Below are 15,101 nucleotides of genomic sequence, written 5' to 3' on the forward strand. Positions count from 1 at the left end.
ACACACATAACACAAGCCTGTGGCACAGGGCCAACACTGCAGGGGGGGGCTGCAGATGCAAAACTGGAACTATACCTCTCTCACTCTCTATCTACCTCTACCACTCTCTCCATCTTATCTACCTCTACCACTCTCCCCATCTTATCTACCTCTACCACTCTCCCCATCTTATCTACCTCTACCACTCTCTCACTCTCTATCTACCTCTACCACTCTCTCCATCTCTATCTACCTCTACCACTCTCTCACTCTCTATCTACCTCTACCACTCTCTCCATCTTATCTACCTCTACCACTCTCTCACTCTCTATCTACCTCTACCACTCTCTCACTCTCTATCTACCTCTACCACTCTCCCCATCTTATCTACCTCTACCACTCTCCCCATCTTATCTACCTCTACCACTCTCCCCATCTTATCTACCTCTACCACTCTCTCCATCTCTATCTACCTCTACCACTCTCTCACTCCATCTCTCCATCACAGCCTCTTTCTCTTTCTCATTACTCCTCTCTTCATCCCTCAGGAGTTCTCTCTCTTTTCCGTCCTCCCTCCCTTCCTCCTGATCTCTTCTGCACTCTCTCCCTCATTAACTCCCTTTCCAGGTCTCCCTCAGTTCTCTCTCTGCTCTAAGACCCCTATGTGCCTCTCTCTGCTCTAAGACTCTCTCTCTGCTCTAAGAGTCTCTCTCTGCTCTAAGACCCCTATGTGCCTCTCTCTGCTCTAAGACTCTCTCTCTGCTCTAAGACCCCTATGTGCCTCTCTCTGCTCTAAGACTCTCTCTCTGCTCTAAGAGTCTCTCTCTGCTCTAAGACCCTATAGGCTCTTCACTTAAGACCCCTATGTGCCTCTTTCTAAGAGTCTCTGCTCTTAAGACCCCTGTGCTCCTTCTGCTCTAAGAGTTCCCTCTCTGCTCTTAAGAGTCTCTCTCTCTGCTCAGACCCTATAGCCTCTCTCTCTCTTTCTGCTCCTCTTAAGAGTCTCTCTGCTCTAAGACCCCTTATGCCCTCTTCTGTTTAAGAGTCTCTCTCTGCTCTAAGACCCCTATGTGCCTCTTTCTGCTCTAAGAGTCTCTCTCTGCTCTAAGAGTCTCTCTCTGCTCTAAGACCCCTATGTGCCTCTCTCTGCTCTAAGAGTCTCTCTCTGCTCTAAGACCCCTATGTGCCTCTCTCTGCTCTAAGAGTCTCTCTCTGCTCTAAGACCCCTATGTGCCTCTTTCTGCTCTAAGAGTCTCTCTCTGCTCTAAGACCCCTATGTGCCTCTCTCTTTGCTCTAAGACCCCCATGTGTCTTTCTCTGCTCTAAGACCCCTATGTGCCTCTTTCTGCTCTAAGACTCCTATGCTATACTCTACATGCACCTCACAAACAGGGATATATATCAAATTTAACCATATGATATTCATTTAATTGTTTACAGTACAGTATTTTTATTGAACCAAACAAATGCATGTTTAAGCATACCCAAAATATCATCAAGACACACACACACACACACACACACACATGTTCATGCAAAGAGACACTAACTGATGTGGTCGATGGATCCGGCGCAGAACTGTCCGTAGAACTTCTTGGCGCCGAGGCCGCGGAGGTCGTGGATGGTGCAGGGCCACAGGTGGAGAACGTTGTTCCGCGAGAACGAGTCCCTCTTCTCCAGCAGCAGAACCCGAGCCCCCAGCAACGCCAGCTCAATGGCCGTCCGCAAGCCACAGGGCCCTGCACCGATGATCAGACACTACAAACACACACACACACACACACACACACGCATGCACATGCACGCACACACACACACATGCACACACATGCACGCACGCACACACGCACACACAGAGCACAAGCCTGATTATGTATACACACACACACCAGTGTTTCCCATACGTTGACTAATCTGTGGTGGGCCGCCACACAATAATGTTCTATGTTGTACTATTTAAATATAAGATCAAATCCTTGCATTGCCATTGAGCTGCGCTTTTTACGCACGCAGCCTTTCCTTGCCCCGCCCCTCTCTCTCTCGTTGCCCGCTGCCCCGCTCTCTCTCGTAGCCCGCTGCCCCTCTCTCTCTCGTAGCCCGCTGCCCCGCTCTCTCTCGTAGCCCGCTGCCCCTCCTCTGCATGTGCATTTAACTAAATATTCACAATTGTTGAAGGATTGTTGTTGCTACATAGAAGCATTGCATAGAAGACGTCTGGCTAAACTGCTATTAATTCCGCTTAGCATCATGACCATGCTGCGCAAATTTGTTCAAAACTGCTGCATTCAAGTTAACTCTGCTAAGGTCTTATCACAACATACTGTAGTTAGGGTTAGGTTAGGAAATTTCAATCAAGCCGTATCTTTAAGCTAATGTTAGAATGTTTGGATGTCGAGTTCAGCATGCTTAGTTACAGCTGCTTGTCAATTGCGGCTAGGTTACTCATGCAGGGCTCATTTTATTGACTCTGACATTGAATGCAAAATCCCAATGTAAATGGAAAAGTGTTTTCCAAGACTAAAAAGTGTTTGTCTCAAGGAGAAGTACGAACCTTTATTTTAACTAACTACATGGGAAACTGAAAAATGAATTGCATGATTCACACATATATCAGCAGCCTTTTAACTGTGTTAAAATGGCAAGGGTTCCCTCACGAACGTCTTAAAGCGACAGGCACTCAATTAGACCGATACACCCTATACACCCCAGCATTTCTGCTAGTGTGTGTGTGTGTGTATGTATATGTGTGTGTGTGTTTGTGTACTGTGCTGTTAAAGCAAGCATAGCCTTTCTGATAGTGTGTGTGTGTGTGTGTGTGTGTGTACGTGTACTGTGCTGTTAAAGCAAGCATAGCCTTTCTGGTAGTGTGTGTGTGTGTGTGTGTGTGTGTGTGTGCATGTGTGTGTGTGTGCATGTGTGCGTGTGTGTGTGTGTGTGTGTGTGTGTGTGTGTGTGTGTGCATGTGTGTGCGTGTACCGTGGTGTTGGCGCAGGCGTAGCCTTTCTGGTAGAGTGTGTGTGCGTGTGTGTGTGTGTGTGTGTGTGTGTGTGTGTGTGTGCCGTGGTGTTGGCGCAGGCGTAGCCTGTCTGGTAGAGTGTGTGTGTGTGTGTGTGTGTGTGCGTGTACCGTGGTGTTGGCGCAGGCGTGGCCGTTCTGGTAGAGTGTGTGTGCGGCCCTCTTGTCCAGTCGTGTCCACAGGCCTCGCACCCTCCAGTAGTCCAGTCGCGGCCGGAGCGTGTGGTAGAGGCGTGGCCCCGGCTGTAGCCGTAGCAACAAGCACACCTGCTCAAACGCAGACAGTGTCGCCCGGCAGGTGGACGCCTGCACGAAGGCATCGAACAACACCTGGGCCTGCTCATCCATGCCTGACACACACACACACTCGACTCAGCCCTCACACATTCAACATTCAGACAACACTCACACACACACACACGGCCTGGGGAAGCCGACAAGGAAAAACAAGTTGTTATGAAACACAAACATCCGTCACACCCTCACACTCCTTTTCTCTCTCTCTCACACACACACAGGCACACACACAGGCAAGGCAGATTGAGGTAACACTGCTTTGGGATGACACTCATACAAAAGAGAAGAGATGACTATGTGAACATCTGACAAATGATCTGTCAGGAGAGATGATGGCTGAGTCAGCAAGTCTCAACTGCATCTCTCTCTCTCTGTCCCTCTCTCTCTCTCTGTCCCTCTCCCTCTCTGTCCATCTCTCTCTCTCTGTCCCTCTCTGTCCCTCTCTCTCTCTGTCCATCTCTCCCTCCCTCTCTCTCTCTCTCTCCCTCCCTCTCTCTCCCTCCCTCCCTCTCTCCTTCTGTACAATAGACAATACAGCTCCCACTGTGGACTCTTTCTCTCTCAAACACACACACACACACAGAGGGAGACACACACACACACACACACACACACACACACACACACACACACACACACACACACACACACACACACACACACAGGAGGGAGACACACACACACAAACACACAGAGAGAGGGAGACACACACACACACACACACACACAGAGGGAGACACACACACACACACACAGAGGGGGAGAGAGAGACACACACACACACACACACACACACACACACAGGGAGAGAGAGAGGGAGACACACACACACACACACACAGAGGGAGAGAGAGACACACACACACACACCAGAGAATGCGCTCATTCCTAAATTAGGAATCCTAATCATCATCATCTGTGTCTGTTTGCCTGTCTTAATGAGTGTGCAGCCTCTGATAAAATAGGATTATTGAGCGGTGCTTTCACTATACAGGGGGTGAAAACACACACCTCAGCTGTGTGTGAGTGAGTGTGTGTGTGTGTGTCCTTAAGGGCAGCTGAGGGCTTTAACGGGATTTAAGCGTCTGACTGACAAGCCAATACAGCGCACCGAGCGCGACAGCGCTTTGCCTGACTTAACCCAGTCAAAAAGCCAATAACGCACTTGAATCCGGAGCCGGCCATTATTTTCCTTCACATAGCGCGCACACACACACACTCTGCCATATTGTGTCAAAGTCACAACGACAAAAATAAATAAAATGCACTATACAATCTCCCAAAACCATAACCTACGTCCTGTGCAACAATCTGCAGACTATCGCACCGTTTCATGTGGCAGATTGCTCCCGGTGTGTGCACGAGAGGATTCACACGCCCTAAACTCTGACATACATTGCTGCGGCGGGACAACCGGCCGTGCGCGCGCCCTGCACCCTCTGCTGCTGCTGCATTGGGAATCTCAAAGTAACAAACTGAATGCCGCTGTCACGTCAAAAAGCACACGATGTTTTCGTAATAAAACTCTCACCTGTGGCAAGGCTCCGTTTCACAACATAAACTCCATCGTAATTCCTTCGCAGAAACGACACCGGGTTTACTGAAGGGCAGGAAACTGAATCCCACTGAAGACATAATTCCGGTAGGGTCTCTTTAAACTGCACAATCCCATCCACAACGGCACGTGTAGGTTTATGTGTGGCGCCAGTGCTGTCAGGACACCAGGCTACGACGCACCTACGATTCTAACTGACGCAATGTCGCGCTGAAGGTTGTGACAGCACCTGAAACGCACTGGTGGTCAGTTGTGGCATCCCGAAAACAGCGGAGGACTCACCAAAGCTGCAAGAGAGTGGTCAGTTCGACGGGAGCGGTCTGCAACTGTGTGCAATCTTTGACAGTGGCGGCACGCTTAGCTGATTGGCTCTAGCGAGGGCATTCTGAAGAGTAAGCAGCTCGTGTGTGTATGTGCTTGAGCGAGAGACAGTGCGTGTGCGTGCGTGTGTGTGTGTTCAATACTGCAGTAGGATGTTATGGAAAACATTGGGCTTGTGCAAAACACTGATAGAACCTGTAACACGACTTGCATAATAATTGCATTATTGAAAATGTTATTAAAAGTTCGGCAAAAAGGCTCAACCTTACACAAGATATTATGTGCAGATAAAAGCAACGGCAGCTGTTGTATTTTAAGTACTTTGTATTTTACTCGACTGGCCCTCTTAGAAAATGTCAATTATTATTTTCTTTCATGAAAATAACTGAACTGAACTGAATGAATGAATGAATCATGAGACATCATTATAAGACCATAAGGCTCACATACAAAACCATGATGTCAGATGACTACTGTCCTGACTGATGTCAGATTTTCTATCAATGTGAAACAAAAGTATTTTGTAATTCTATATTTATCCCTAATTAGATTATTTCCAGCCATTTTCTTATTTTCTTTTGTTATTGTTAATATTCCATATTTTCTGAAAATAATTATGTGACATTGACATTATGACATAATAACATTAATGTGTATGGAGTAATTACTGACCATTTGTTTATGTTGTTTCTGTTGTTTGTTGTTTCTGTTGTTTGTTGTTTATGTTGTTTCTGTTGTTTGTTGTTTTTGTTGTTTTTGATGTTTCTGTTGTTTCTATTTTTGTTGTTTCTGTTGTTTAGGTTGTTGATGTTGTGGAGGTTACAGATGCTTGATGGCCTAGTGCCCTCCTCTCCTCAACCTCTTCAGAAACAGAAGCAAGGTTTACCGAGACAGGATTACAGAGCGGGGAATCAATTCTCTCTCTGTGTGTGTGTGTGTGTGTGTGTGTGTGCATTAAAACTGGGGTACAATTTCCTTCTGGCAAAGTTGGCAAAATGCATTTATAACCACAAAACACAGTTACCAGGACAAACTCACATAGTCAGACGCACGCATACACACACACACACACACAACCTCATACTGTACACAATGTGCTAGACAGCTAGCAGGCACACACACACACACACTAAAACGGTACACAATGTGCTAGACAGCTAGCAGGCACACACACACACACACACACACACACACACACACACACACAAGCTCATACTGTACACAATGTGCTAGACAGCTAGCACTCTGAGTCTCCCACTGTGAGACAAAGAGGGATTAAAGAGGTCAGGTGTCTTTACTACACACACCACCTGTGGGTGCACACACACTCACACATACACACACACACCACCTGTGGGTGCACACACACTCACACACACACACCACCTGTGGGTGCACACACACTCACACATACACACACACACACACACACACACACACACACACACACACACACACACACACACACCCACCTGTGGGTGCACACACACACACACACACACACACACACACACACCACCTGTGGGTGCACACACACTCACACACACACACCACCTGTGGGTGCACAAACACTCACACACACACACACCACCTGTGGGTGCACACACACTCACACACACACACACACCACCTGTGGGTGCACACACACTCACACACACACACACATACATACACACATGCATGCACACGTGCACACACACACACACATACTGTACACAGTGCTCATACACAAAAATTGGTCAGACAGCAAGAGAGAGAGACAGCAAGAGAGAGAGAGCAAGAGAGAGAGAGAGAGACAGCAAGAGAGAGAGAGAGAGATAGAGAGACAGCAAGAGAGAGAGAGAGGGAGAGACAGCAAGAGAGAGAGAGAGAGAGAGAGAGACAGCAAGAGAGAGAGAGACAGCAAGAGAGAGAGAGAGAGACAGAGAGAGAGAGAGAGAGAGAGAGAGACAGAGAGAGAGATAACTCCAGAGGAGGACCCCTTAAACTTCATAATACAAAACACAACCTGAAAACTGCAGCTCAAGTATTGTTTCAGTAGCAAAAAGAAGCAGAGAACACAGCAAACAAAACTACATTAACACATGGAAATGCAAAATCGAACAAGTAAATAAGCTACACTGCTACAGAACTATCTGAATTGATTACAAATTACACCATATTTAAATGAAATTAAAACCATCGCCATAGAAAACTCCTGTCAAAGTATCACTGAGTGATCATTCCCTTGCAATAGAAAAGTAGACACCACAAAACCTGGATAGCTCCTCGTGAAGATCTAATAAATTTGCACACGAGTAGTAGAGACCTAATGCCACTCTCACAGAGACAGAGAGAGAGAGAGAGAGAGGAGAGAGAGACAGCAAGAGAGAGAGAGAGAGAGACAGCAAGAGAGAGAGACAGAGAGAGAGAGAGAGAGAGAGAGATAGCAAGAGAGAGAGACAGCAAGAGAGAGAGAGAGAGAGAGAGACAAAAGAGAGAGAGAGACAAGAGAGAGACAGCAAGAGAGAGAGACAGCAGAGAGAGAGGCAATAGCCAAAAGACAAACAGTAAAGGCAAAACACACACACACACTTAGTCACACATTCTAAGCCACACACCCCCTTCAAATATTTACGCTCATCTGCAGTGCTGAGCTTCCCACTTCTTCCTCTATGCTGCCCCCCACACACATCTCTCTCACCCCCACACACACACACCACATCTCTCTCACACCCCCCCACACACACACACCACATCTCCCCCACACACACACACCACATCTCTCTCACCCCCCACACACACACACCATCTCCCCCACACACACACACACACCATCTCTCTCACACTCCAATAATAATCTCCACATCTCCCCACACACACCCCATCTCCCACACACAAACACAACTACATCTCCCCACACACAATAACCACATCTCTCTCCCACACCACACCATCCTCTCCCCCACACACATCCCACCACATCTCCCCCACACACACACACACCACATCTCCCCCCAATACACATCACCACATCTCCCCCACACCCACACACACACACCCACATCTCCCTCCCACACACACACACATCTCTCTCCCCCACACACACACACACACCCTACACACACACTCATCCCCCACACACACCACATCTCCTCTCTACCCCCCACACACACACCACATCACCCCCACACACACACACCACATCTCCCCACACACACACATCTCTACCCCACACACACCTCTCTCACACACCCCCCCCACACACACACCCACATCTCCCCACACACACACACCACATATCTCTCTCTACCCCCACACATCTCTCACACACACACCACATCTCCCCCACACACACACACCATCTCCCCCACACACACACACATCTCTCTCACCCCACACCACACACACACACACACTCTCTCTCACCCCCACCACACACACACCTCTCTCACACACTCCACGCCACCCTCTCAGCCAAGGTCACATGCAGTTTGTGCCTCTGACTGCTCACTGCTCAACATGCTGATCCCACGCTCACTAGTAGCGTCTCTGTTTACACACACACACACACACAACACTGCACGCAAACACACACACACACGCACACACAACCTGCACGCACACACACACGCACACAACCTGCACACACACACACACACACAAATGCTTATACCAGAGACTTTCTAATGAGGAGACAGCACTCAAAAAAAATCCTCAACAGAAATGCATGGGGCTAGTTCCTCGGCAAAACGTCGACATGTGAATACATTGAGCCAATCATGTGGTGTGATGTGAACACATTGAGCCAATCATGTGGTGTGTTGTGAAGGCATCGTGCCAATCATGTGTTGTGATCTTGCTGCTGGAGCAGATTGGTGTCGTGAAGCCTTGCGCACGCGCATTTCTGCCGAAGAGGATGACCGATGAGTACCCAAAAAGCGTTGCAATATGGCCGCCGAATGGAGGGACTTGCCTAAAAGGACTTTGGTTATACACACAAATACACTAGCCACGTACTAGCCACACACATCAGATTTACATGTCTATTACATACATTTACATGTCACACATACACACACACACCACCTGTGGGTGCACACACACTCACACACATACACACACACACACACACACACACACACACACACACACCACCTGTGGGTGCACACACACCTCACACACACACACACACACACACACACCACCTGTGGGTGCACACACACTCACACACACACACCACCTGTGGGTGCACAAACACTCACACACACACACCACCTGTGGGTGCACACACACACACACACACACACACACACCACCTGTGGGTGCACACACACTCACACACACACACACACATGCATGCACACGTGCACACACACACACACATACTGTACACAGTGCTCATACACAAAAATTGGTCAGACAGCAAGAGAGAGAGACAGCAAGAGAGAGAGAGAGAGACAGCAAGAGAGAGAGAGAGACAGCAAGAGAGAGAGAGAGAGAGACAGCAAGAGAGAGAGACAGCAAGAGAGAGAGAGGGAGAGACAGCAAGAGAGAGAGAGACAGCAAGAGAGAGAGAGAGAGAGACAGCAAGAGAGAGAGACAGCAAGAGAGAGAGAGGGAGAGACAGCAAGAGAGAGAGAGAGACAGCAAGAGAGAGAGAGACAGCAAGAGAGAGAGAGAAGCCTGCACGCAAGATTTCTGCCGAAGAGGATGACCGATGAGTACCCAAAAAGCGTTGCAATATGGCCGCCGAATGGAGGGACTTGCCTAAAAGGACTTTGGTTATACACACAAATACACTAGCCACGTACTAGCCACACACATCAGATTTACATGTCTATTAGCCACCTGAGAAATGTGTGTGTGTGTGTGTGTGTGTGTGTGTGTGCAGCCAGACACAGGCTTAAAGATTCCCACAGTGCAGGAGGATTTTTGTTAAGCTTTAACAGCTTAAAGGAGTCGAGTAGGGGAGGTGAGCTTGGGGAGGCGGGGCAGAGAAAGAGGAGTTGTGGGGTTAAACACAGCACAGGTATACTAACTCTATACTAACTCTATATTATTAAGCAGCACAGGCACACTAACTCTATACTAACTCTATATTATTAAGCAGCACAGGCACACTAACTCTATATTATTAAACAGCACAGGCACACTAACTCTATACTAACTCTATATTATTAAGCAGCACAGGCATACTAACTCTATACTAACTCTATATTATTAAACAGCACAGGCACACTAACTCTATACTAACTCTATATTATTAAGCAGCACAGGCACACTAACTCTATATTATTAAGCAGCACAGGTATACTAACTCTATACTAACTCTATATTATTAAACAGCACAGGTATACTAACTCTATACTAACTCTATATTATTAAACAGCACAGGTATACTAACTCTATATTATTAAGCAGCACAGGCACACTAACTCTATATTATTAAACAGCACAGGCATACTAACTCTATATTATTAAGCAGCATAGGCACACCAACTCTATATTATTAAGCAGCACAGGTACACTAACTCTATATTATTAAGCAGCACAGGCATACTAACTCTATATTATTAAACAGCACAGGCACACTAACTCTATACTAACTCTATATTATTAAGCAGCACAGGCACACTAACTCTATACTAACTCTATATTATTAAGCAGCACAGGCACACTAACTCTATATTATTAAACAGCACAGGCACACTAACTCTATACTAACTCTATATTATTAAACAGCACAGGCACACTAACTCGATACTAACTCTATATTATTAAGCAGCACAGGCACACTAACTCTATACTAACTCTATATTATTAAGCACAGGCACACTAACTCTATACTAACTCTATATTATTAAACAGCACAGGCATACTAACTCTATATTATTAAGCAGCACAGGCACACTAACTCTATATTATTAAGCAGCACAGGCATACTAACTCTATATTATTAAGCAGCACAGGCACACTAACTCTATATTATTAAGCAGCACAGGCACACTAACTCTATACTAACTCTATATTATTAAACAGCACAGGCATACTAACTCTATACTACAGTGGGCATCGCTTTCAAATGGCCACTTCAGTCGCTCAATACCAGACGTGAAGCTGCGTGAAGCTTTAATTGCCGCGACTTCAGCCACTGTGCGTTGCTCTGCCACTGTACATTTGCTCTGTCAGTAGCCTGACTGCGCCCCTTCTGAAAAGCAGGAGGCTACCAAACACAATTGTTACCAAGAGGAATCCCAGCTCACAGATTCAATAACAAAATAAATCATGCATAATTAAACATTTACCTCGATTAAGGCTACTTGGGTATGGCTTAGGCTTGACTACATGGTGGTAGCGAAAAATCGAAATCTGCTATGTTATTGTCAGTGTTAGGGGCAATGCAACTACATAAAATCAAAACAGTGTCTTAATTTGCCCTACTTCTTGACTGCAATGTAGTCAATTGACTGCTTGACATGTCATTTTTATTTTTCTGTACAATAAACAAATACATCTGCTTTATGCGGAATTACATTCATATTTGGCTGACTGCAGATCGCCACTTCCTCCGATATTCCAAGATTAAGATAGTAGCCTATACAAAAAAGCATACTATCATAAAAATTCGTTAAAGCGAATAGCTATTTGCAATTTGACAAAACACTGGTCCTCATTTTGCGAATCACGAGGACTGATATGAGTCTGTTGCATTTTAGTTAGATGTCCGAAGTCAAGCATGTTTGAAAACCACTGGCTAGTAATCACAATAATTTAACACCGCGACAGTTGGATAGCCTACTTCATCATGTCCCCATGCCTACATGTTTGTGAGTAGCATAGAGATCGTTAAAAACAATAAAGAAGCCGATGTGTCTCCGTTTGGGGCATCGAACACTTATACTTTTAATAGGGTAGCCTACCGCCGGAGCTGCTGACTGGCAAAGGCCTCGGGATAACACGTTATCTCCACTATCATCAGTCATGCCCCTTGATCAAAGTGGGGAATTAAATAAAAGTCTGAGAACCACTGGCTTAACAAGTTACCTGCAGTCCAGAGCAATATTCTGATGATCGGCGATGATATCGGCAAATGTTTTTTTTCCAAAGTAATTTCACTTGACCATGCACCTTCGACAATGAATAGCTCATTACACTTGTTACTGTTAAACGTAGGCCTAACTGGTATCATTACAAACATTATTCTGTGTCCTAAAACTGGCATATTTTATGGCATTGTGTCATGTAAATTCGTTTCGCAAATTCGCAAAATCTAGAGAAATGTGTGAGGTGGTCAGCGGGGGACAATTGAGACACACATTGGATTGTGTTATTACTTGAACATTCCACACATATCCACAGCTGTGGTAGGCCTATCAGGGGCAGGAGGATTACTGTTAGCGCAGGCTTTATATAAAATTCTTCAACAGAAGGCCTCGAATGCAGGCTTGCCCTGTGGTTTGCACAGCCTACAGTAAATAACAGACCCGCCACAATGTGCAGTATGATGCTTTTTTACGAGCAAGATGTTTTTGGTGCCCTACGCACACTGCATGTTTTTAAATAACAATGATCATCAGTAATATTCGACCATTAATTTGTGTAAATTTTACAGTGACTCAAAGAGCTGTAAACAGTGTTGTAAGGCTGCGTGTACACAACCGATTGGAGCTCCAGTGGAATTTTAATTTCACGACGAGAATTCTCAGTCTAACCGTCCATGTGCCGTTGAAACGGTGTGAATAGGCGACCCATCAGGCCAGCGCTATAACTCTGAGCGTGGTAAACAAAATCGGATATTCCAGGCAGTAAATGCTCCCGTTAAGAACCAAACCAGATTTTGTTCAAATCTACACACCTATGGCTAGGCTACTGAAAAAGGTAAGGTTAATTTAGCAAATGTTATTTTGAAGTGTTAAAAAACATCGTTGTTTTAGAATTTCTGAACAAAAGTGGTGATAATTGGGGGTGTTACGATACATCTGTCCTTTGTCAAATGTGTTATGTTCCAAGTAGCCTATGCGTTAGGCTATTCTGCTGCATAACGTTGTATGTTTATGACATTCAAGCAAGGAAAACGATGATTTGAAGACATCTGTTTCGTTGGAAGGGCAAGGGGTAGCAACAGGGCAACACAGAGACAGGCCCGATGGCAGGGCTGTTATTAGAGTATTAAAATATGGGATATTCTACGGAAAACATTAAAAACGGCAAGACAGCGGGGAAAGTTAAAATACGTGATAAACACGGAAAAAGTTGGCATGCATTGTTTCTCGTCCCCGTGCACAGGGATTATTTGTCATATTATTAATCACATATGATTATTTGTGAAATTGTGCAAACAGGCGCAACACATTTGAAAAGGAAGGACTGGTAGCATGCAAGCTCACGAAAGATTGATTTAAGAACGTTATCACGGTGTGTGGCTGTGGCAGCAGCGCGGGCGGAAGACAGCGACAATTGGCAAGGGGAGGGTCATGTCTTTTTTTTAACAATTCTCTCGGAGGGTCATTGAACAATTTCTAGCAGGCAAGGGAGGGTCATGCAACTTTTGACTGAAGCACTCAAAAATTCTCGGTGGCCCCTTCAATAAACAATGAACAGTCCCTAGATTGCTGCTGGGCTATATGTCTTGGTTCATGTCTGTTAACAACTCATTGCCGTCAAACGCGTAGCCTATCTCGCGGTTGCATCCATTACAAACAAACATGCAATGTGAACGTCTAGGATTGGGGAGAGCACTAAATATAACAATGATAACAGGACTTAACAGGAAGGCATTTGGCTGAGCAACGGAGGTTAATATGCTCTATATTTTGAGCAAATGATGTCTATCATCGTTGCACTATGAGAAAACCAGAATGTTTAACTTGTCCTGCGTTTCTTCTACGGCTGCAAACGGGATTCACTCGCAGTTAACCAAGTATTTCTTTATTAGGGCAGGGCAGGCATATTTCTGGCTATTAAATTATTTCTAAACCAGTCTGCTAAAGTCTGTAGTGAAGTCTGTGTAGGGTTTTCCCGGCTCCATTTCTTTTTATGAGACACCCTGCTCACTTGAGCCATCTACCGGTTGTTTGGGTTGTTGCAGCGTCTCACTGGAAAAATACAAATTAAAGTCGCGTGGTACCGCGTGATCCCACGCGCGGACCGCGAGTGAAGCTGGCCAAGTCGAAGCACTGCCCACTGTAGCTCTCTATTATTAAACTGCACAGGCACACTAACTCTAACTCTATATTATTAAGCAGCACAGGCATACTAACTCTAACTATATTATTAAGCAGCACAGGCATACTAACTCTAACTCTATATTATTAAGCAGCCTACTGCAATTGATCAGATCTCAGTGCTCAGGGCCCATAATGTAAGTAGTCAATAAGGAGAGATTAGTAAGCAATGATCTGCCCTGAGACTGATCTTGCTTAACAGACAGACATCTGTCTATTTCATCATCGTAGTTGATGTACTTTACTTACTGATGCCAGTTACAGTGTTCAGCACCTAGAGTCTGCTGACAGCACAGTTTGTTTTTATGAAACCAGAGGCGTAGATATCTATGAGACCATGCAAGAGCTCCCTCTAGTGGCCATTCTACATAGTGGCCATTCTACATGGGAAAAGAGCTCCCTCTAGTGGCCATTCTTCATGGGAAAAGTGCTCCCTCTAGTGGCCATTCTACATAGTGGCCATTCTACATGGGAAAAGAGCTCCCTCTAGTGGCCATTCTACATAGCGGCCATTCTACATGGGAAAAGAGCTCCCTCTAGTGGCCATTCTACATGGGAAAAGTGCCTTTAAGTGGAGCTGTTCAATCAGCACTACCAATATTATGACAACCATGTTACTTGGCCTTCCCTACCAACTGTATCCTGATAAGGTGATCCTAGTGACAAAGAACAGCTCTACTTTATTACAACTACGACGAGCGTGACTCGTCAAAACACATTACATTTGT

The 15,101-nt window shown here is 45.7% G+C and overlaps 1 protein-coding gene across 1 annotated transcript in view; it reads right to left on the reverse strand.

Moving 5' to 3' along the window:
• Positions 1 to 5,292, reverse strand: part of mical3b (microtubule associated monooxygenase, calponin and LIM domain containing 3b) — a 76,109-nt gene extending 70,817 nt beyond the window's left edge. The window contains 3 exon segments of the mRNA XM_048235609.1: positions 1,530 to 1,737; positions 3,106 to 3,418; positions 4,823 to 5,292. Of these exon segments, the coding sequence (XP_048091566.1) occupies positions 1,530 to 1,737; positions 3,106 to 3,342 (445 nt within the window). The 5' untranslated portion in view covers positions 3,343 to 3,418; positions 4,823 to 5,292.
• Positions 5,293 to 15,101: the final 9,809 nt, after the last annotated feature.

The sequence above is a fragment of the Alosa alosa genome, chromosome 23 (genome assembly GCF_017589495.1).
Source record: "Alosa alosa isolate M-15738 ecotype Scorff River chromosome 23, AALO_Geno_1.1, whole genome shotgun sequence".
Classification (NCBI taxonomy): domain Eukaryota; kingdom Metazoa; phylum Chordata; class Actinopteri; order Clupeiformes; family Clupeidae; genus Alosa; species Alosa alosa.